Source organism: Scleropages formosus, chromosome 5, assembly GCF_900964775.1.
Source record: "Scleropages formosus chromosome 5, fSclFor1.1, whole genome shotgun sequence".
Lineage (NCBI taxonomy): Eukaryota > Metazoa > Chordata > Actinopteri > Osteoglossiformes > Osteoglossidae > Scleropages > Scleropages formosus.
The window spans coordinates 38,226,361-38,250,355 of NC_041810.1; the positions used below are offsets into that span (position 1 = coordinate 38,226,361).

General features: G+C 45.2%; 1 protein-coding gene across 1 annotated transcript in view; it reads right to left on the reverse strand.

The window, feature by feature from the left end:
- Positions 1–23,995, reverse strand: part of hcn4 (hyperpolarization activated cyclic nucleotide-gated potassium channel 4) — an 84,328-nt gene that overhangs the window by 31,548 nt on the left and 28,785 nt on the right. The window contains exon 2 of the mRNA XM_029252040.1: positions 6,024–6,447. Coding sequence (XP_029107873.1) covers positions 6,024–6,447 — 424 coding nt within the window. The remainder of the gene's footprint in view (positions 1–6,023; positions 6,448–23,995) is intronic.

A 23,995-nucleotide genomic window follows, 5' to 3' on the forward strand; every position in this document is an offset into this window, starting at 1 on the left:
TATAGATATCCCACCTTCTGCCCCCTTGATCCCCTTCTCTTCTCCTTGTTCATAGTTCATTCCTCCACAATTTCTTAATTTTATTTTTGCCATAGTTAATTTCTCAGTCTCCTCTGGTTGCTTCCATCTGCCTTTGAAGCTGCCCACATCTGATTACAGTAAAAGTATCCTTCTCTGGACTCAAACTCACCCCTGAATTCTAGGCCAGTCCCCGCTTTCCTTTTTATTTCCAGACCTCTTGAAAGTACAGCTTACAACCAGTTATCTGCATCCCTTGCTCAGGATAATCTACTTAATGGATATTATTCTGGATTCAAGATCTGGCGTTGCAGTGAGACTGCTGTTCTTGCACTTTCAGAAGCTCTAAAATCAGCTCAATCTCCCTCTTTTTCCCTAGTTTTCAAGCTCCTCAGTCTCTCTGCTGTATTAAACACTGTAAACCACTGAACCCTGTTCTCCTGTCTTGGACAGTCTGGAAGCAAAGGATTGGCTTTGGAATGGTTTGAGCCTTACCTATTGTGTACATCTCACCAGGTGGTTTGGGGTGACTTCCTGTCTTCTCTTCCACCACCCTGAACTGGTGTTTTGCAGCACTACATTCTGAGTCCGTTACTCTTCACCATTCACATCTTTTCTCTTGCTTCTGTCATTGTCTTTCACAGAGTCCCCTATCACAGATATGCTGATGACAGTCTGAAACTCTTTTTCTACAACCACCATAGGTGTATCTTCTCTCCTTGTAGCTTGCTTCTCAGACATCTCCGCTTGAATGAGTTAGCACCATCTACAACTCAGTCTTTCCAAAACTGAGATTCTCTGTCTACTAATAGGTCCATCAAACTGTTGGGAACTCTCTGTTAAGCTAGACAATTGTCTCATTTCCTTCTCTTCAGAAATCTGTTTGGGAATACCAACTGATTTAAGTCTGTGCTTCTCTCAGTATACTAAAGCCATATCCTGCCCTTGCAGATATGGTTTGTCTAACATTTGTATGATTTGCCCATGTCTCAAAACATGCTCTGCTGGTCCAGATGACAGTGATATTTTGTCAGTACAACTCCCTCTCCTGTCTGGTCTTTCAGCCTCCACTATCAAGCCTCTGATAGAGAACGAATTGAATAGCCTCAGTACGAATTATGAATTGTGTTTGACCTGCCAAAGCATACCTATGTATCTCGTCATTTCCCAAGTTTTGCTTTCTGTGGCTGCCTGAATGAAGTTCAAGGCTCTAGTTTGGATCAACAAGGTAGTCAAAGGATTTGCACCCCAATACCAACTGGACCTGACCACTTCCCAAGCCCCAGTTTATCACATGCATCCTGTGCATGTGGACACATCATCAGTGATGTAACATGGGGTCATGGAGTGTTTCGGTTCTTTCAACTTCACATACCGTCACCCAGGTGAGCCAATCAGGATTTGTAAGAGCCCAGGCTGTGTCCAGGCACCACTATCTTTAACCCACTGACCACCTCTCCAGATCCACAGCCATTTAGATGCCCTCTTCACGGCCTCAGTAAGAGCTTTATTAAGCTGAAACCTTTCAAGCAGCACTGTTACTCCAACTCTTCATACTACACCTTTGTCCTCTCTTTAGCCTCCTCCATTCTTTTTTCCATTGAGACTGTAAGCCCCAACAAGAAAACTTGTTTAGAAGCTTCAGACAACAGCACAATGTCTGGTCCTAGCAATGTCTCTACAATGGAAGCTGGAAATCTTAGTTGCCTTCTTCGATTTCTCGTCACCTGCTAGTCTCCTGCCAGTACCAGAAGCTCAGAGGTGGTTCTGGATGGTGGTTCTACTCTTTCATCCTTACTGACAAAGGTTATGGACTGCCTTGTTGACCTGCAAGTCCTTTTGTATACTATCCCACGCTGATCCCAGCATGAACGCCCGGTCATGGTGCCAAAGATAGTGCCTTGTCCTATACGGGGTCACGGGGAGCCGGAGCCTACCTGGCAACACAGGGCGTAAGGCCGGAGGGGGAGAGGACACACCCAGGATGGGACGCCAGTCCGCCACAAGGCACCCCAAGCGGGACTCGAACCCCAGACCCACCAGAGAGCAGGACCTGGTCCAACCCACTGCACCCCCCCCCTTAGTAATATTCCCAGCCAATACAAAGCATGATTAATACAGCATGCAGAGCTTGCTCTATTCATACATGAAATCTTACTCCTGTCAGCTAATGGAAGCCCAGGATTCTGCAGCAGCATTAATCAGATGATTCGGATCAAAAATTCTTTTCCATTGTTCCTGCATATTCTGACATAGCATTGTTGGAGAAATTCCTCAGTGGTGCCTTAGCTGTTAAAATCATAACATAAAAGTTTTTAAATGCAAAATCATTTAGAATGGTGGACTAAATGATTAGAAATGGGAGATGAGAAACTAAATGGACTCTCTTCCATTCTGTTTGAAACATGTTAGGTGTTTGTGGAGTACAGAAACAGAAACAACATTTTACAATTCAATGTGATGCTGCTCAGAAAAAAAATGGGGTTGGAAGTTTGCTAGAAGAATATCATTTAGCTGATGCCTTTTTGCTAAACAGCTTCCAATGACCTAACCATTGATACAGTTAGGTGACTTATACTGGAGCAATTCAAGATAAGTAACTTGAGTAGGTGGGATACGAACCTAGGTTGTCCTAGAACAAAGGTAGAGGCTCTAATCACTACTGCGCCTGCTGAGCCCATTTTACTCTCATTGTTAAAACAAAATTATGTTTATCATCTGCTGAATGTCAGAAATATATTAATTGAAAAGACATGCTTTGTTTTACTCTTCCTTAAAGGGTAAATAGCTAATTAATGAGCCTGAGCAAAGTATTTCTAGTCAGCACTCTTCGGAATTCTGAATATTAATGGTACCACAGTACTGTCCTTAGTTTCACATGTTTTCTCTATCCTGGAAAAACACATATAAATTATACAAATAATTGAATACCTCCTTCTCACATGTCCTTCTAACAGAAATATCAAACCATCAGTATGGATCTGGCAGAAACATGGAAAATGAAAAGTACCTCCTTTACTTGGATGTTTTCAGAATTTGAAGACAGGACAATGTTGAGAGAGGTTTTCATGTAGGGACACGGGGAGTTCTCCAGTCATGATGTGACTCATTTGAATTTCCTTAAAATTCACACGCAGGCTAATTTAGCTGAAATCTTATATGTCAACAATAAGACATCACATAATGTGGATTTTTGGCCAGTATTAGATTTTTCTAGCAATAAAATTAGATTATAAGCATGGAACAACTGTCAAGTAGCAAATTCCAGAAACGCTATAGTAGGGGCACCTTAAAATGACTGATATCTGAGCAACACTTAAACTGTCATTATCATTATCGCTGCCATTTTCACCACTGTCATACAACCCTTGTTGTCACTTGGGTTTTTTTTTTGTTTGTTTTTTCCAAACAAACACTGCCATTCAGGGAGTTGGAGCGAATACATCTCAAATCAGAACAGCTGCAGAATTAACTGGGCCATGACTAAAAGGAAGAGGAAGGTACCTGTTGGGAAATGACACCAAGGCACTCATGTCTCTTGACAGAAACAGACCTAAGAGTGAAACTGGGGGAAGCGTTGAGTGCAGGCGGGCAGTGTAAGTTTCCATGGACATTAATGAACCAGATGCCTTCCTCTTTCCACACTATCCAGGTTAACATCATAATATGAGTGTTCTTATCAGATATGGGCAAACCTTCACTGCCACCCAGGACTTTCACACACATTGGTTTTCCTGCCTGCAAAACTGAGTGTGTAGCAGACCAGTGCAGGAGGAAGGCACAGCGTAGAGTCTCTAGAAGACCTTACATCACTTTAAACTATCAAAGGGTATAAAAGGGTTTACTGAGACTTCATGGAGCAGCTGATGACATAGAGGTTAGAACTACTGCCTTCAGATCTGAAAGTTGCAGGTCCAAACTACTACTAACCTAACCTTGAGAAAGGAACTTATTCTAAATTGCACCAGTAAAATTACCCAGTTATATACAGTAAATAGATAATAACCATAGGTAGCTTAACAATGCAAGTCACTTTGGGAAAAAAAGCATCAGCTAAATAAATATATGTAAAGTCATGTATACTACACCACTAAGCAAAGTCTAGGGTGGTGGGACTGGATTTGGATAAGAACATACCCTATGTTGCTTATAGCTGTGCCAATAAAAAAGAAAAAAAAACATCCAAATCAAAACTTTCCTAGTTTCACAGCAAAATAATTACATTCTTAAGTGCAGTTGCACAGTTAAAACCCAGGGCTTTACTTGACATAACAGCTATGCATCACAACAAACAATATTAATTGCCCAGAGAAATATTCTTCCAAATTACATTGTCAAAAATACCATAGTCCATGCAATAGCTACAAAATATAAATGACAATGTTGATAAGGTCACTGGTTTTATTTTTGGTGTTGGATCTGGCTACTAGGGGGAGTGTGGTGGTGCAGTGGGTTGGACTGGGTCCTACTCTCCAGTGGGTCTAGGGTTTGAGTCTCGCTTGGGGTGCCCTGTGACGGACTGGCGTCCCCTCCTGGGTGTGTCCCCTACCCCTCCAGCCTTACACCCTGTGTTGCCAGGTTAGGCTCTGGCTCCCCGCGACCCCGAATGGGACAAGCGGTTCAGACAGTCTATGTGATCTGGCTACTGTATACATGACACTGTAATACATTATGTTTCACAACTCTGCAAATTATGCAGAAAAACACACATAATTTATGGAAAAGTAAACCGCACCTTGAGAGTGCAAGATGTTCTGTTAGGGTGTTCTTAGCGCCTTTGTGAATTTCTGTACCACAACCCAATGATCAGAGTCGACTGGGGAATGCTTGAGCAATGCCTGACAATGGTATTATGGTAAGATAATGCACTGTATTGCTTTGCCACCTGAGCTGTCCTCTCACCTCAGGAAGAACATCCAGTTCTGTCATTGCTGTTGGAATGCAACACATGGAAGTCCTTGTGAAACAACAGTTTTATGTTTTGACACATCTGAAACTAGATGTGTCAATGCACCCGTCCGTTAATTTGGAGAGCTGCTGTGAACAATCATGACTGATGGAGAAACGTATAAAATTAAAGAAACTGCTGTGCTCTGAATGCTCCATTGTTAAATCTGAAAAGGAAACTTGCAATTATTCTAATAGGCACGATAATTTCAGAACAGTTACACCAATAACATTGACATTATCCATAGTACTAGGACTACTAGAACTATCAGCACTTGTGCTATTGATATTAATAATAATGGTATTAATACAGGTATATCTGTTGAATTTTTGTGTATATATCATGTTTTTGTGAGATTTACATGTAAAATAATAGCTGCCTTAGAAGAACTTAGTTGTCAATTGCAGCTTTTCACAAAACATCTGAGGTACTTTTATTTCGAGGTTGTTGCTGCAGTGATGTGACTGCATTCTCAATGAGATATAATTTGTTTGCTGCCATCTGATTTCACAGGTAACCTGGGAGGAGTTTCAAAGTACAGATTTGACGCAGCATTTTGTCTCTTAATTAAGCCCCCATATGGCCTGTCATTCCTCACTTCACACTTCCTGTTGTTACACAGACACTTGGTTCAGTTGTGGGTAGTTATGAGTTTTTGTGAGCGACTCCTAGGCATCCCAGATTAATGGGGACATACTACTGGGAGTGGATTCAGACTATCAGGCTACTGTATGCTGTACATCAGTCAAGTGTAATGTCAATGCCAATTTAATGGCTTCCTAGGCCTTCTTAAGTACAGTCCTTCAACTGGTATTTACAGGAAGTGATGCATTACTACTTCTCTGTTCCATCTAAGGCTTTCAGTGAGTGCTTCCTGGCTCTAACGTTTCATTTGTATGCCCAACTGATCACACTATGTGCAATACAGTAACAATCTGTGTCTGCTAGTGTTCATATATTCTGTAGTGTCCCTTCATATTTGCATAGTGAAGGTGTATCAGCAACAGTAAGTCTATGACTTTCTGATGGTGCTTCCTCTGAGTTGTAGTTTCATTACCTCTTCCCACTGGTGGAGGTACCGTATAAGTCTGGACAAGCGCAGAAGGCGAAGGAGACTGAGAATTTTGGTGAAGCGAACGATCCTCAATGCACGGGCCGTCTTGTAGAAGTCTGAGTCAATGCGTGTCTCCACAATGAGAAAGATGTAGTCAACAGGGATGGAGGAGATGAAGTCAACCACAAACCAGCTCCGTAGGTACTTGATTTTAATGTGCTGGGGGTCCAGGATAATCTCAGTGTTGTCCTCTTTTACGATGCCCGTGCGGAAGTTCAGCACTAGGTCGACAAGGAAGAAGGTGTCCGACACTACATTGAAGACAATCCAGGGTGGTGTGTGCTCATCCTTAAAAAAGGTGATGCCCACTGGAATGATGATGAGATTGCCCACCATCAGCAGCAGCATGGTCAGGTCCCAGTAGAATCTGTAGGACACAAGAGTGCACAGTGAAATCATGAATAACAGAGTGGACAAAAGGAATACAGAAAAGCCCAGAAAATGCTAGGCAACAATGAACAATACTGTAAATAGAGCAGCAGCAGCAAGTAATAACTAGCAGAATAGAGTATTCAATTCAATTTCAATTTACCCCGTTTATCAATTATTTAATGTCAGCATGCCCATTTAGTCTTTCAATATACATTTTATATTTTGGAACATAATATATTGTTTTAATATTTAATATTGCCATTTCTGGCAGAATAAAGGGAGTGCTGGAAAATCTGTACATAGAGGCATTTCACTATTGATGTCTTCTTCAATGTGTATAGATACCACATGTAGGACATATTGCAGAGAGTCTCAAAAATGCATATGTGCTTTAATGTACAAAAAATGTCTCTAAAATAATTAACTGGAGAGAGGTATTGGTGTACGAAGACAGAAGGATTTCTGGAAAATGTTGGATTGGGCGGAGTGTTCAAGAGATTTACTGGTAACATCTACACAAAGTCTGAAATTGCTTTTCCAAAGGAGGGTCACGGCAAACTGGAGCCTAACCTGGCAACACAGGACACAGGGCAGGCACACACCCAGGACGGGATGCCAGTCTGTCACAGGGCACCCCCAGCAGGACTTGAATGCCAGACCCACTAGAGAGCAGGACCCTGCCAAGCCTGCTGTGCCACCACAGTTCCCTAGTCACAGTCATGTACTTCCAAAATGAAAATGTCAGTAGATATCTTCTAAAGAACAGAATCCATGTTGTAAAATAAAAAGGAAGAATTAGACATGGTTTATAATCTGTTTTCCAGTCCTCAACATAATTTTACACAAAAACTGCAATTAAAAGCTCATTAATAATGACTGCACTGGTTAAATTAAATTTAAATGCAAGTTGTAAATTATGGATTGTGGAATTATGGCACTGATAGTGATGTAAAGTGGTGACTGAAGTATTACTGCTGATAGACTGAGCTCATACATTCATTATTGCTTTTGGTTACTTTACTCACTGCAAATACTTAAACCTCCACTGACAGCATGAGTGCTTCTATCAGGTACTCTCTTAATTAATAGTGTGAGTATTTAATTGAATTTCAATGTATTATTAGTATTTAATTATTTCATTGATGCTGGTGGCCATTATATTTTGACCACTTCAATTTAATGAGTCCATGTTAATATGTTGTGTTTTTGAGTGATAGGCCAACTAAAATGCTAACTTCTGGTGAACTGCACACTTCTTGGATGAAGTAATTGTTAACGGCCCCTCCCCGAACTGCCACCTTAACGTGGTGGAGGGGTTTGAGTGCCTGAATGACTCTAGGAGCTATGTTGCCTGGGGCTATATGCCCCTGGTAGGGTCTGCCATGGCAAACAGGTCCTGGATGACAGACGAGACAAAGCGTGGTTCAAAAGCCCCTTATGATGACCATTAAATCAAGATTCTCATTTATCCCGCCCGGTATGGGGTCACCGGAGCCCCACCCTGGAGCCAGGCCTGGGGGGGAGCTCGCATGCGAGCGCCTGGTGGCCAGGTCTATGGCCACGGGGCCTGGCCAGGCTCAGCCCGAAGCCAAGACGTGGAGCCGCTCTTCGGTGGGCTCACCACCTGCCGGAGAGGCCGTAAGGGGCCGGTGCGTTGTGATTTGGGCGGTGGTCGGGGCCGAGTGCCTGGCCGACCCAAACCTCGGGAGCCAACTCTGACTTTTGGGACTTGGAATGTCACTGGCAGGGAAGGAGCCTGAGCTAGTGCAGGAGGTTGAGAGATACCGTCTAGATATAGTCGGGCTCACTTCCACTCACAGCTTGGGTTCTGGAACCACTCTTCTCGACCAAGGGTGGACTCTCCACTATTCTGGCGTTGCCCAGGGTGAGAGGCGGCGGGCGGGTGTGGGTTTATTAATAGCCCCCCAGTTCAGCCGCCATGTGTTGGAGCCTACCCCGGTGAACGAGAGGGTCGTCTCCCTGCACCTTTGGGTCAGGGAACGGTCTCTCACTGTTGTTTGTGCTTATGCGCCTAGCGGCAGTGTAGACTACCCGGCCTTTTTAGAGGGCGTGCTGGAAAGCGCTCCCACCTTGGACTCTGTCGTTCTACTGGGGGACTTTAACGCCCACGTGGGTAGCGACAGTGACACCTGGAGGGGCGTGATTGGGAAGAACGGCCTCCCTGATCTGAACCCGAGTGGTGAGTTGTTATTGGATTTCTTTGCTAGTCACGGATTGTCCATAACGAACACCATTTTCATGCATTAGGGTGTCCATCAGCGCACTTGGCACCAGGACACCCTAGGTCGGAGGTCGATGATTGACTTGGTAGTCGTTTCTTCTGATCTTCAGCCATATGTCTTGGACACTCAGGTGAAGAGAGGGGCTGAGCTGTCAACTGATCACCACCTGGTGGTGAGTTGGATTCGATGGCGGGGAAAAAAGCTGGACAGACCTGGCAGGCCCAAACGCATAGTGAGGGTCTGTTGGGAACGTTTGGCGGAGGCCCCTGTCAGAGAGGTCTTCAACTCCCACCTCCGACAGAGCTTCAACCAGGTCCCGAGGGAGACTGGGGACATTCAGTCCGAATGGACTATGTTCCACACCTCCATTGTCGAGGCGGCGGTTCGGAGCTGTGGCCATAAAGTCTCCAGCGCCTGTCGCGGCGGCAATCCCCGAACACGGTGGTGGACACCGGAGGTAAGGGATGCCGTCAAGCTGAAGAAGGAGTTCTATCGGGCCTGGCTGGCTCATGGGACCCCTGAAGCAGTTGACGGGTACCGACGGGCCAGACGGAGCGCGGATCTGGCAGTTGCCGTGGCAAAAACTCGGGCCTGGGAGGAGTTCGGTGAGGCCATGAAGGAAGACTTTCGGTCGGCCTCAAAGAGATTCTGGCAAACCGTCCGGCGACTCAGAAGGGGGAAGCAGTGTTTCGCCAACACTGTTTACAGTGGAAGTGGTGCGCTGCTGACCTCAACTGAGGATGTCCTCGGGCGGTGGAAGGAGTACTTTGAGGATCTCCTCAATCCCTCCGGCACACCTTCCGTAGAGGAAGCTGAGGCTGGGGACTCGGAGGGGGACTTGTCCATTCATCCATCCATCTTCCTCCGCTATCCGGGGCCGGGTCACGGGGACAGCAGTCCAAGCAGAGTCCTCCAGACTTCCCTCTCCCCGCACACCTCCTCCAGTTCCCCTGGGGAAACCCCAAGGCGTTCCCAGGCCAGCCGGGAGACGTAATCTCTCCAACGTGTCCTGGGTCTGCCCCGAGGCCTCCTCCCAGTGGGACATGCCCAGAACACCTCACCAGGGAGGCGTCCAGGAGGCATCCGGAACAGGTGCCCGAGCCACCTCAACTGGCTCCTCTCGATGCGGAGGAGCAGCGGCTCTACTCCAAGCTCCTCCCGGGTGACTGAGCTCCTCACCCTATCCCTAAGGGTGCGCCCAGCCACTCTGCGGAGGAAACTCATTTCTGCCGCTTGTATCTGCGATCTCATTCTTTCGGTCATGATCCAGAGTTCATGACCATAGGTGAGGGTAGGAACGTAGATTGACCGGTAAATTGAGAGCTTCGCCGTATGGCTCAGCTCCCTCTTCACCACAACAGACCGGTACAATGACCGCATTACTGCAGATGCCGCACCGATCCGCCCGTCAATCTGCCGCTCCATTTTTCCCTCACTTGTGAACAAGACCCCGAGATACTTAAACTCCTCCACTTGAGGGAGCGGCTCCCCCCTAACCCAGAGGGGGCAATCCACCTTTTTCCGACTGAGAACCATGGCCTCGGATTTGGAGCTGCTGATTCTCATCCCCGCCGCTTCGCACTCGGCTGCAAACCTCCCCAGTGCACGCTGCAAGTCTTGATTTGATGAAGCCAGCAGGACCACATCGTCCGCAAAAAGCAGAGACGAGATCCTGCGGCTACCAAAACAGACACCCTCCGTTCCCTGGCTGCGCCTAGAAATTCTGCCCATGAAGATAATGAACAGAATCGGTGACAAAGGGCAGCCCTGGCGGAGTCCAACATGCACCGGGAACAGGTCTGACTTACTGCCGGCAATGCAAACCAAGCTCCTGCTCCGGTCATACAGGGAACGAACAGCTCGTAGCATTGAGCCCCGAACCCCATAATCCCGAAGTACCTCCCACAGGATGCCACGAGGGACATGGTCGAATGCCTTCTCCAGGTCCAAAAAACACATATGGACTGGTTGGGCAAACTCCCACGAACCCTCCAACACCCTAGTGAGGGTATAGAGCTGGTCCAGTGTTCCACAGCCAGGGCGAAACCGCATTGCTCCTCCTGAATCCGAGGTTCGACTATCGGTTGGATTCTCCTTTTCAGTACCCTGGCATAGACTTTCCCAGGGAGGCTAAGGAGTGTGATCCCCCTATAGTTGGAACACAATCTCCGGTCCCCCTTCTTAAAAAGAGGGACCACCACCCCGGTCTGCAAGTCCAGAGACACCGTTCCCGAGCTCCACGCAATGCTGCAGAGGCGTGTCAGCCAAGACAGCCCCACAACATCCAGAGACTTGAGAAACTTGGGGCGGACCTCATCCACCCCCGGAGCCTTGCCTCCTCCAAGTCCCCAGCCTCAGCTTCCTCTACGGAAGGTGTGTCGGAGGGATTAAGGAGATCCTCAAAGTACTCCTTCCACCGCCCGAGGACATCCTCAGTTGAGGTCAGCAGCGCACCACTTCCACTGTAAACAGTGTTTGTGGAACACCGCTTCCCCCTTCTGAGTCGCCGGACGGTTTGCCAGAATCTCTTTGAGACCGACCGAAAGTCTTCCTCCATGGCCTCACCGAACTCCTCCCAAGCCCGAGTTTTTGCCGCGGCGACTGCTAGAGCCGCGTTCCGTTTGGCCCGTCGGTACCCGTCAACTGCTTCAGGGGTCCCATGAGCCAGCCAGGCCCGATAGAACTCCTTCTTCAGCTTGACGGCATCCCTTACCTCCGGTGTCCACCACCGTGTTCGGGGATTGTCGCCGCGACAGGCGCCGGAGACCTTACGGCTGCAGCTCCGAACCGCTGCCCCGACAATAGAGGCGTGGAACATAGCCCATTCAGACTCAATGTCCCCCACCTTCCTCGGGACCTGGTTGAAGCTCTGTCGGAGGTGGGAGTTGAAGACCTCTCTGACAAGGGCCTCCGCCAAACGTTCCCAACAGACCCTCACTATGCGTTTGGGCCTGCCAGGTCTGTCCAGCTTTTTTCCCCGTCATCGAATCCAACTCACCACCAGGTGGTGATCAGTTGACAGCTCAGCCCCTCTCTTCACCTGAGTGTCCAAGACATATGGCTGAAGATCAGAAGAAACGACTATCAAGTCGATCATCGACCTCCGACCTAGGGTGTCCTGGTGCCAAGTGCACTGGTGGACACCCTTATGCATGAACATGTTGTTTGTTATGGATCAACCGTGACTAGCAAAGAAATCCAATAACTCACCACTCGGGTTCAGATCAGGGAGGCCGTTCTTCCCAATCACGCCCCTCCAGGTGTCACTGTCGCTGCCCACGTGGGCGTTAAAGTCCCCCAGTAGAACGACAGAGTCCAAGGTGGGAGCAGTTTCCAGCACGCCCCCCAGGGACTCCAAAAAGGCCGGGTACTCTACACTGCCGCTAGGTGCATAAGCACAAACGACAGTGAGAGACCGTTCCCTGACCCGAAGGTGCAGGGAGATGACCCTCTCGTTCACCGGGGTAGGCTCCAACACATGGTGGCTGAACTGGGGGGCTATTAATAAACCCACACCCGTCCGCCGCCTCTCACCCTGGGCAACGCCAGAATAGTGGAGAGTCCACCCTTGGTCAAGAAGAGTGGTTCCAGAACCCAAGCTGTGAGTGGAAGTGAGCCCGACTATATCTAGACGGTATCTCTCAACTTCCCGCACCAGCTCAGGCTCCTTCCCCGCCAGTGAGGTGACATTCCAAGTCCCAAAAGTCAGAGTTGGCTCCCGAGGTTTGGGTCGGCCAGGCACTCGGCCCCGACCACCGCCCAAATCACAACGCACCGGCCCCTTACGGCCTCTCCGGCAGGTGGTGAGCCCACCGAAGAGCGGCTCCACGTCTTGGCTTCGGGCTGAGCCTGGCCAGGCCCCGTGGCCATAGACCTGGCCACCAGGCGCTCGCATGCGAGCTCCCCCCCAGGCCTGGCTCCAGGGTGGGGCCCCGGTGACCCCATAGCGGGTAGGGTAAACGAAAGCCTTGGTTTTAGTTTCTTCATAAGGGGCTTTTGAACCGCACTTTGTCTCGTCTGTCATCCAGGACCTGTTTGCCATGGGAGACCCTACCAGGGGCATATAGCCCCAGGCAACATAGCTCCTAGAGTCATTCAGGCACTCAAACCCCTCCACCACGGTAAGGTGGCGGTTCACGGAGGGGTCTCTTAGGAGCATTTGTAATGAAACTGCGAAACTGTCCCTCCCCAAACACACACGCAAACAGTGTCATTGAGTTTATATTTATCTGACTGAATTTTCTTGCTGTTTACAAGCAGCAAGCAGAAAGATGGGTGGTTTTTGCTCTGTAAATTTGCTAAAATAGAATGGTGAAGAAAATGCAATTAAACTGATGAGATATGTATGGAAAATTTATTTTTGTCGGGGGCAGAAACACCCCACGAACATGAAGGCACTTGTGTATGACTTTCAAACAAAGAGAAGGGTTAAACAAGCTGGATGTAGTAAAACACAGCCAGATGAGGGCTGGATTTCAAAATTTCGTAAGCTGCTATTGCCTAGTGTGCAGGCTTCTATGTTTCATTTCATTAACAACACCCTTTTATCTAAAAGAAACCAAGAATGATCTAATTTACATATTTAGCAGACACTTTCCTCCAAAGCAATTTCCAATGAACTCTATGTAGTATTATCAGGCCACACACCTTATTCACTAAGGTGACTTGCACTGCTAGATACACTACTTACAATTGGTTACTCATCATACATCAGTGGAACACACTCTCTCTATCCCTCACACACTATGGGGGAACCTGAAAAGCATGTCTTTGGACTGTAGAAGGAAAGTGGAACACCTGGGAGAAACAAATGCAGACATGGAGAAAACATGCAAATTCCACACAGACTGAGTGGGAATTGAACCCACAGCCACTCCCACCACCCAGGTACTGTGAGAAAACAGCACTACTCATTGTGCTGCCTAGAGCACATCTTATCCATCATTTCTCACTTTCAGCAATTGTCTTTCAGTCTGATTTTCCACTGTACTCAAAGTGTACCTATGTGATCATGACCAGACCACTGCCTCAATTATCCCATCCCTCCTCTTGCTGCGACAGCACTACTGTGAATTTCAACGTGTCCTGTTAGCTGAAACTGTACAGATTGTATGATGAAAGTAAGAGTAATCCTCGGTTTTGCCTCAACAGCCAGCTTGTTTAAACAGAGCCAACCTGCACCCCGCATTGGTATGTGCATAACTTTCCCATGGGGGTGCTTATTTCAGCATTCAGCCTTCTCTGTAGTCTTTCCCAGATGAGGCTCTCCAACATGGGGATGTGCCACTGTAGTGCAAAGCTGCCTGCCATGCAGTAAACATACCAGAGCAGGAAACTACCCATGATTCACATCTGTAACATCACTCACTATCGGCAGGGGGAAAATAAGACAAAAGCTAGATTTCTCCAGAATAAAATTATATGCTTTGCTATATTTAGAATCATTTCCCTGGCAGCATGTAAGCTTTTGTTAGGCTTTAAATCCCATAATTATAAAAAGCCCTCAAGAAACATCCCTTTCAAAAAAAATGTACTGAAATTAGAAATATAGAGCGAAGCACAGTGATACAAGAAGTATAAATGAGCAGCACTCCTGTTAGTGTGTCTCCTGCTTTGAGAAATTAAATCGAAATTTTCAAGCAAGTCTTCCATCTCGAAAATTTCAGCTCTAACAGACTTTGGCTGTGCATTTAACTTGGATCCCAGCATAAACAAGGAAGTTGAGGAAAAGATCAAGCAATGAAGGGATTTGAGATTGTGCTGGTTTTTGCAGGAAGAAAAGGTGAAAACAGTGAAAGGGTTAGGGTTACTGTTGTTCTTGGTAAGTCGTACAGTCCAGGTTCCAGCTCTCTACTGAGCCAGGTGTTTCTGCAGGTGCAGATGGTAACTGACACTATAGTGGGTCTACTTTGCTATCCTCCCTACGACATGAAAGTCTCCAACAAGTCTCTTACGCAAGAGATGGTTGGCATCATTTTATTAGCTGATGGGGCAGAGCAAGCACAGAGCCCACTCTGTCCTCAGGACTACCTTGGAATCCAACAATCAACTCCACAATTATTGGCACCCTTCATGAAAATGTATGAAATATACAAAGATTTATACCCCAGTGGACCAGGAAATGGTCAAATGTCAACGACAGACCTCCTCGAGACTGAGAAATTAAAAACAGAATTTTGTCAAATTGTTTTCTTTTAAAATATTCTTTTGGAGGGTGCCAATGTTTTGTAGAAAAAATTGCATTACCAAATCTGTTTCTAAAAAAATATTGTCTTAAAGTAAAAGCATATGGTTTCCCGTCATGTTTAAGCCCAAGATATCACCCATTGTGTGCGCTGTTTATTTTACATATTAATTTTGCTAGTTTTCACAAAGGGTGCCAATAATTCTGGCACTGACTGTACAGACAATTGCAAATTACTAAAATGTGGATTAAAATGAGGTTGAAAATAAACAAATGAACATGCAATCTGGATTAGTTCAAAATCCGTTCCCGAACCCTAAGGTATAAGAAAGGCCAAAGCCTGGGTCAGTTATATACACACAAGTACACACAAATGCTCACAAATCCATGTCACTCATGCCCCATTTCTTAACCACACCAAAGGAAACCTGAGCACCTGGAGGAATCAGGAACATGGGCAAATGCTATGCACGCATAGAGCTGGGTGCTAGAGTCACACTGAAAAACGAAGCCCTGGAACAAAACAGGCAGATATGTCTTATATGTATATGTGTATGAATGTGAACGTAATTATCTGATTTTGTAGGTGCTCCATTCCCTCTTGTTTTCATGCTGTGGGCAGATAATTCAAGTTAGCATGATATGTGTGTGACAATATTTTGTTGCGGAAATCTGTTGCTGAGATCCTGAGATGGAGGCTCATTGTTCTATAAACACGTGGAAAAGCATGCTAGTGAAACACATCTGAAAGACACATCTGAGTTCCTTCTCTACTAGTCACTCCATGCAAGCAAAAACTTATGGCTGTATTAATAAAATAACATTTTTTAAATAAAACAACAGGCTGTTGTCTTTGTTGCCATCCATTCCTGTAGATGTGGATAGAGTGATATAAAAACGGCTTTCCTAGCTATTGCCTTACTGGACCTCACATGGAGGATGGCTTGCATCAACCCTGATTGCACACGTGTCCATGGCGTAAGACAGGGCCTGGTCTCCTGTAAAATAATGTGGGCTGGTTGCTGCATGTTCTCAGTTTCCGAGTACCCCCAGATTGAGAAAAAAGGCATTCTTGCTATTGCCATACTGCCTTCAGAGCGCTGACCTTCAGGTTACTGCATCATACATATGTGCACCTTCTTCTTAGGAGTCATACCTTGAGCAGGGCTGCTTTAGCTATAACAACAGATCAGTTTGGCACTCCTCCTGATTGATGACAATATTTCTATCACCTTATCTATCAAAATGTTTGAGCATTACTTTGTGTTTCTGGGGGAAAAGCTGGCTTTGCAGCAATAGTGCTGGTTGATGTGATTATGTTTTTAAACGCACAACATGAACTTTTGACAACATTGCTTCAGCTGAATGGGGACTGTACATCTTCAGCCAGAAGCACTTCTTAGGTTGGAATGGGTAGTGTTCTCACATATATACATGAGAAAGATTGCATGTTCTGGTAGCTCAAACATGTACAAACCAAGAGGACCAAGAGTTTATTGTGGCCTGTGGGGACTGACTGACTGACTGACTGAGCAGAGGTAGAGGTACTGAGGACACATGAGTACCTGGAGGTGCACATGGACAACAGGCTGGAGTGGACATGCAGCACGGAGGTGTTAGAAAAAAAGGACGGAGTCGCTTTAAACGTCTGAGGAGATTTTGGTCCTTTTTAGTGTTCAGGACTCTGTTGGAGAAGTTCTACTAGTCAGCTATTGGGGGTGTAATCTTTTCTGTAATGGAATGCTGGGGTAGAAGCATTGCCACATGGAATGGAAGCAAAATCAAGTTAGTTGGGAAGGCTGGCTCTGTTCTCGGAGTGAGGATGGACTCCCAAGTAGACAACTCACAGAAATGGACACTACATAACCTCTGGTCATTCATGGACAATGATTCCAAAGCTCTGCACACCAGCTTGATCAAACACAGAAGCACGTCCAGCTAAAGGCTTGCCCAATTCTGGTGTTTCAAGGAGCTTTTGACAGTAATTTCTACCAGCAGCCATCAAGCTCTACAATGAGTCCTCTTCCCACCAAGGGGGTGACCTGTTAATGACCTCAATGATGACTTTGTGCCTTCTCGGTACACTTAGCACCATCTCACTTTCTTCTGTTCTCTCTTGTGTAAATACACTTGCTTGTTTATTTATCTGATTTATAAATTTACAATTTAATTAATTTAATTTTCTTATTAATGTACTTACTACTTTGTCGTCAGTGTATGTCTGCGTAGAGGTTTGTATTTACACATGTTGTATAGTGTACGGTGCTGCAACAAAGCAGAATTCCCCTTTAGAATTAATAACATTTCATTCATTCATTTATTCATTCATAAACCTTGGGGACATAAAATGATCACGCTCTGGACAGCATGTCAGAGGGGGATATTTAAATCAGTATCACACATACACACCAAAGTTTTACAACAGTATGTGGTAATGACACAGTTATAATGCAAGAAAAAAATTCCCCATAGCAAGAGATCCATAGCAGAAAATGAAGAGCTTGGTTAAAAGCATTAATCCTATTTTTACAAGCATCCACTCAAGTAAATGGCCCCCAAACTCTGAGTTTGCAAGCCGAAGCCAGCAGGCAGGTTTGGAGCACAGTGCTTCCATGAAGGGGGACATGCGCATCGGCAGCTATATTTAGGACAGACACACTGTTTCATCATTCCTGTGTGCCATCACCCTTGTAAGAAGATTTCATAGTCAAGGGAGCAAATCTCTTCAACCTCAGGCTCATGGAAAACAGATGGATTCACTAGACACACACAACACACAAGACAGTGCAAAAGCCAATCAATAGGATGCTGACACTTACCTAATTTTAGGGGAATACCTGCATAATAAGCTTACAACTTGGGGGCGGAGGGGTCATTCATGCTGTTTATTATATATTTTTTATCAAAATGTTCATATTTCATTTCTAATTTATTGATCAATGCCTTTGAATGAGCAGGATTCAGTGGTTGCTACCTTTGAACGGTTTGCACTTCTCACAAAAGAAAATGCAAACAAATATGTCTTTGTTTCACAGCAGAGATTTATCTCCTGACATGTGTTTCAGGCTTTTGTCTTCTACCATCTGCTCCATCAGTTAGAGTGATCACCTGTCCCAGGCGTAGGCTCTGATATAGTACTGTGGGCTATGATGCACAACCAGTCTAGGGAACTTTCCCAGTTAAGCTGCACTTGGTCCTTTGAAGAGTTCAGTTTGAAGAGGTACTTAGATGAGACAGTAGCACCTCAAGGTTCTTGTTTATGAAGAATGGGCCCAGTAACAGAGAAAGCCCTATTTAAACTCTAACACACTCAGCCAGTTTACAGTCGATTCATGTTAACAGACATATAAATGTGCAGATATGTGGATGTGCAGCATTACTGACATGGCTGCCTTCTTCATGTCGGGAATGTCTCTCACCACATCAGGCCTGATCTGTGCAGACATGGCCGACAGCAGTGCGAGTAATTGTGGGATGGCACAGGCAAATGATAACCCCCACCTTCCCACGCGCCGCATGGAATTCGCATCAGTGTCTTGGGGCTGTCACGCGGACAAACACCACGCTCTCAGTGACTAGACTCATAGACAGATTAGGGAAAAATACAGTGTTAAAGAAAGAGGAAAACGAGAGGTTTAATGAAGGAAACAAACAAGGAATCATGAAAGAGGATGAGCTGAAGGCAGGGGGGGGGGGAGACTGTGGGAGGCAGAAAGAGTAGGAGAGAACGCAAACTGATTAAAATGGGAAGGCATGTGAGGGGGAGGCACGTCGCCTTTCAAGGCAGCTGGGTACCTTGAGGAGAAGCGTGTTCTTCTCGCCCAACCCTGCCTCCTATGAAAGCACAGCTGAGAGAGCCACTGGAATTTACAGAACACACTTTGTGTCAGCTCAGATGTGAACACAAGGTTGCCATCAGCAGCCACAATCAGCTCCCATTAAAAGAAGAGGAGTGCAGACCTCTTGCATCCTTCTGGAATGATAGCACAGTTTCCAGACCCTAACCATAGCCATGTCTAATCTTTTGCATTCCTCCTTCCCTGAGACTGTGCCCCTTAAGCCTGGGCATCTACACCCTGATGGACTCTACTGTCTCCGAAGAATTCATGCCATTTGCAGTGGCCTCCTATCAGCCAGCTGTTGAGTGTCAGTGCGAAAACCCAGCATTAAACATCATGCAGGTCACCCACATGGCAGGAAGAGGACAGCTGTTCCCAAGACAGATAAACGGCTAGTCTAATGTACCGCCTACACAAGCTGCCACAGCAGCTCTGTGTCCTCTCACCTAACAGCCATCCCCCCAACTCTGTGTTTCTCCATTATCTTCCAGGTGATGTAATCAGTTAATGGAACGGCCTGAATAAAAGCCTCTCTATCCCTCTCAGGGATTTTGATATGGGGGTCAAAGGGAGAAAGAGAGTATTAAAGGGCTGGAAACAAGCAAAAGAAAGGAAATGAGGAAAACAAAAAAGGAATTCTGAAATAAAGAATGGGCAGAATCACAGAGAGAGAAATATTGTCTGGTCACACTATGTTCATTGGATGAACCTGTATAATCCTGTATCTCCCACCTGTTATGCAGAGCTTTGTTGCTCAAAACATTGTCCTTGGCTTCATTGCACAGCACATTTCTGCCTTCCCCAAAAAAATTGTTATAAGATAAAAAATATCCCAAATTTATGCTGCTTAAAAGCAAGCAGTTTACAGAAAAACCATTATTACGAAGTCATTCTAAGTACAAGATGACATGAAAATGCAGGCCACAATTTTGAATTTATCTGATTCCACCAATCTGCCTGAGAAAAGATGCAGAGGCTTAACCAACTGTTACACCAAACCGGATAGGATTATCTAAATTATTTCTTATTTCTTTGTATTGTTACATATTTCCACACATTAAATTTTGGTACATTCTGCCACTTTTCCCTGTCACAGCACTTTTTTTTTGGGAAAACCTTATTAAGTTTCTGGGGGAAATCTACGTATCAAGCCTGTTCTGGTAGCAGGACAAACCCATGGCAAAGATTCCTTGGAAATTACAGTGGAAAAATTCTGCTCTTGGGTACAGGGAGATATTTACTGTATACCTGCTATGGTTAGACACAGAGCATAGCCAAATTCAATGTTTTCCATTTCCATTTGATTTTACAGTGGACCCCTGATGAACAATTGCCCTGGCAAATGTCATTTTGGTCAAAGTCTTTCCCTCTATAATAATTCATTGATCTGACTATCGTCTCATTTACCACCCCATGCCCTCATGGCATCTTGCAGACCTGGCTCCCCCATGTAATCCTGGAGTCCCTATTGGGACTGAAACAGTCCAGCATGCCTCACTCTAGGATGCCCAGACTATCTCCAGCCAATTACCACACAGTGGCCCTTACCCTAAGCCAACTAGATTTACATAATTTTCTATTATGTCCTCAACCAAGTTGGACTTGATGAACCTCAAGATAAGACTTTGGTGTAAGAATGCATTTTTATAACAAAATATTTTCTGTCATTTTTATACTAGTGAATTATAGATTAACAGCATGTTTCTCTCGGGGGGGCGCAGTGGCGCAGTGGGTTGGACTGGGTCCTGCTCTCTGGTGGGTCTGGGGCTCGAGTCTCGCTTGGGGTGCCTTGCGGCAGACTGGCATCCCGTCCTGGGTGTGTCCCCTCCCCCTCTGGCCATACGACCTGTGTACCGGGTAGGCTCCGGTTCCCCGCGACCCCATATGGGACAAGCGATTCCGAAAATGTGTGTGTGTAGCATGTTTCTCTGTTTTTTAAACAATTTTAAAGGATTTCAAACAGGACTTTTTAGTCATATGTATGATGAAATGCACTTCAGCTAACGTCTAAATTGGTAAATGTCATAAATTTTTGCGCCAACTAGTGACATTAGCCAGGGCTCCACTGTACTTTTCTTTTCAATAGAAAAAAACAAGCACAGACTTCAAATGCCAGCCAAACAACTGTAACAGACATGATGTGGATTATTTTAGGTGGAACACACTCTCCATGTGTTGTGTATTGTTACTGGCCAGTACTGACAGCTCTATCAACTTCATCTGTATTCTGCAGCGACTGGTTAGCACTGAACTACAATCCTATTAGCCAAAAATATAGGTACAGGCTGTGCTGTTGGATGAGCACAACAAGCATGCAGAAGCAATGAAAAGGGAGAGAGGTTGTATCTATCTATGTGAAACATGAGGGACAGGAGGTAAAGCCAGTGCCTCACAGCTCCAGAGTTATTTGATAGGCATGAGTTTGAGTCCAACTCTGAGTGTGAGGAGTTTGCATGTTTTCACCATGTTTGGACCCCATAAACATGCACAGAAGAAGGCATTGACAAACCACATCTGTTCTTCCTTTACCTAGTAAACAACATGAGTAGTTACCAAGAGTTGGATGTCACATAATGAATGGCAGGCATGCAGGTGTTCAGCCACCTAGGCCATACAGCAGAATTCAAGACCCACACAGCAGTGGCTCTTACTTTTTCCACATGGCCAAGGGTGAGAAGAGAGTGATGAACCACTCCTCATCCACCCCATCCACCCACGGATGACTGCAGCATCAAAAAAGAATAGTGCTATGTACAGACAATGGCATGTTAGGAAGGTTCAAATACAGAATATGACTGCAGTTGATCAGTTAATAACTACTGTAAACCAGTTCATATACAAATAAACAGTATGTATACAACACTGAAGTTTATAATGAGCAGTCATAACCATTTCCAGATACCCTTAGCACTTAGTTGGAAATTTAATATCACGTCTGTGTGAATTTCATGATGCATAATTTTTGCAGAAAAGTGGTTGCAAGGAATACAACTTTCATATGAGGTTCAGTTATAAGTATATTTGGCTCTGGTTAAAGTTCTCTAATGTGTAAAAGTGTGAAGGCTTCTTCTAAACCTGAGCAAAAACCATGCTGGAAATTCCTTGCTGGAGAAGGAATCTATTTGATAGTATAGTAACAGCAGTTTTCTTCTCTGCACTGTGAGAGTGAAAAAAAGCTATATACATTAATTCTAGGGGTTTTACTGGGGGCAGACCTTTGTAGGCCTAAAGCTATGTACAAAACTCAGCAGTTTAATGGCAACTATTTTGAAATGAATGGTCATAAGTAGGTTCCTTACTTGGCAAGAGCTAGAATGAGGAACCAACATCTGTGAATAATAAATTATTATTATAAATACAAGTATGTGCCACTTAACGATGGGATTACATTCTGTGAAACCAGTCACAGTTCAACTTTGTCACTGAGCGAACATCATGGAGTGTACAGTACTGTCTTACATTATGGAACTTTTTTTAAGTAGAAAGAGTACACTCTAAAATAACAATAAAAACTACTGTACAGTAAATACATAAAGCAGGGACAGACTTGTTTATTATCTTTATCATGTACTATGTACTATATATAAATCGTATATATTTCCATATGTCTGGCAGCGCAGTTGGTTTGTTTACAAAACACGTTTAAAACATGTGAGCGATGCATCGCATTACAACCCATACGACAGCTACGACGGGGCTCTTTGATAGGAATTTTTCGGTCCATTATTATATTTTTATGGGACCACCGTGACGGTCGTATATGTGGTCCGTCACTGCCCGAAACCTCGTAAAGCGGCGCATACCTGTACATAGTTTCACAGTCTGAAATGCATGCAGATTTTACAAATTTCTTTAGAGTGTGTCCTAAGATGTATTACATTTCCTTATTTAGCAGATGTTTTTCTTTGAAGCGACTTCCCGTTAACTCTATGTAGTTTTATGAGCCCACACACCTTATTCACCAAGGTGACTTACACTGCTAGATACATTACTTACAATGGGTCACTTATCTATACATCAGTGAAACACTCTCTCTCTGTCACTCACACACTATGTGTGAACCTGAACAGGATGTCTTTGGACTGTGGGAGAAAATCAGAGCACCCACAGGAAAACCATGGAGACTCCACACAGACTGATCAGGGAGCAAACCCATGTCCTCTCACACTACCTACACGCTGTGAGACAGCAGTGCTACTCACTGTGCAACCCACAATACTGTCTGCAAAGAGTATGTTTCAGTTATGTGTTTGTCTGACTGTAGCTGTGCTTGTAAACATGTGACCGCAAAGCAGCAGAAACTGTATGTCTTTGTCCATTTCCCTTCAAAACCTTCCTTCCATCAGGCCTTGGAAAATTCAGTCTGTAACATACACAATAGTCACCCACTGTGCATTATTTTTATGCACAAACTGAATATAGGTAAGACCGTCACATGAACATTAATGAGCAATTCTTCCAGCCATATAGAAATACACATTTATTTCAGCAAAAAAACAAAATAAGTGATGTTTCATAGATAAGCATTAAATTAATGATATTTTTGTGAAAAAAAAATCACTCAAAAGACACACACACACACACATTTCCAGAACCGCTTGTCCCATACAGGGTCGCGGGGAACCGGAGCCTACCCGGCAACACAGGGCGTAAGGCCGGAGGGGGAGAGGACACACCCAGGACGGGACACCAGTCCGTCGCAAGGTACCCCAAGCGGGACTCGAATCCCAGACCCACCGGACAGCAGGACTGTGGTCCAACCCACTGCGCCACCGCACCCCCCTCACTCAAAATAATTTTATTCTAATAAATAAATAAAAAATAAATCATACAAAGTGCAAAAATGGAAGTGCCTCTCAGGTGGTCTTCTTGAGAAGGAAAACTGGTCCTGCAGAGAAGGAGTCAACATCCAAGCCATGACATCAAACTTTGTCACACCCACAACCTCATCCGTGACACCAGAATCTGGTTGTAATCAGCGGAGTGGGGTATAAAGAAAGTCACTCCATCGCTCCCTGGTTATGATATTTCTTTGAGACCACCATCCTTCCTGTGCTCACCAAACGTCGACCTTGTCTTACTTGTCCTTCTCCTCTTATCTCCCTCTTGTCCCCTTGTCTGTCTCCTCATCCTTGCTTCCAGTCACCCATGGCATCAACCTTTGCTTCACTTTGCTTCGTCAACCACATCTTTGGATCCTCTTCCTGAACAACGTTTGTGTCTACTGCCTCACAGCACCTGGGCTGTTTGGGTGCAGGTTTGAATCCAGCTCATTCT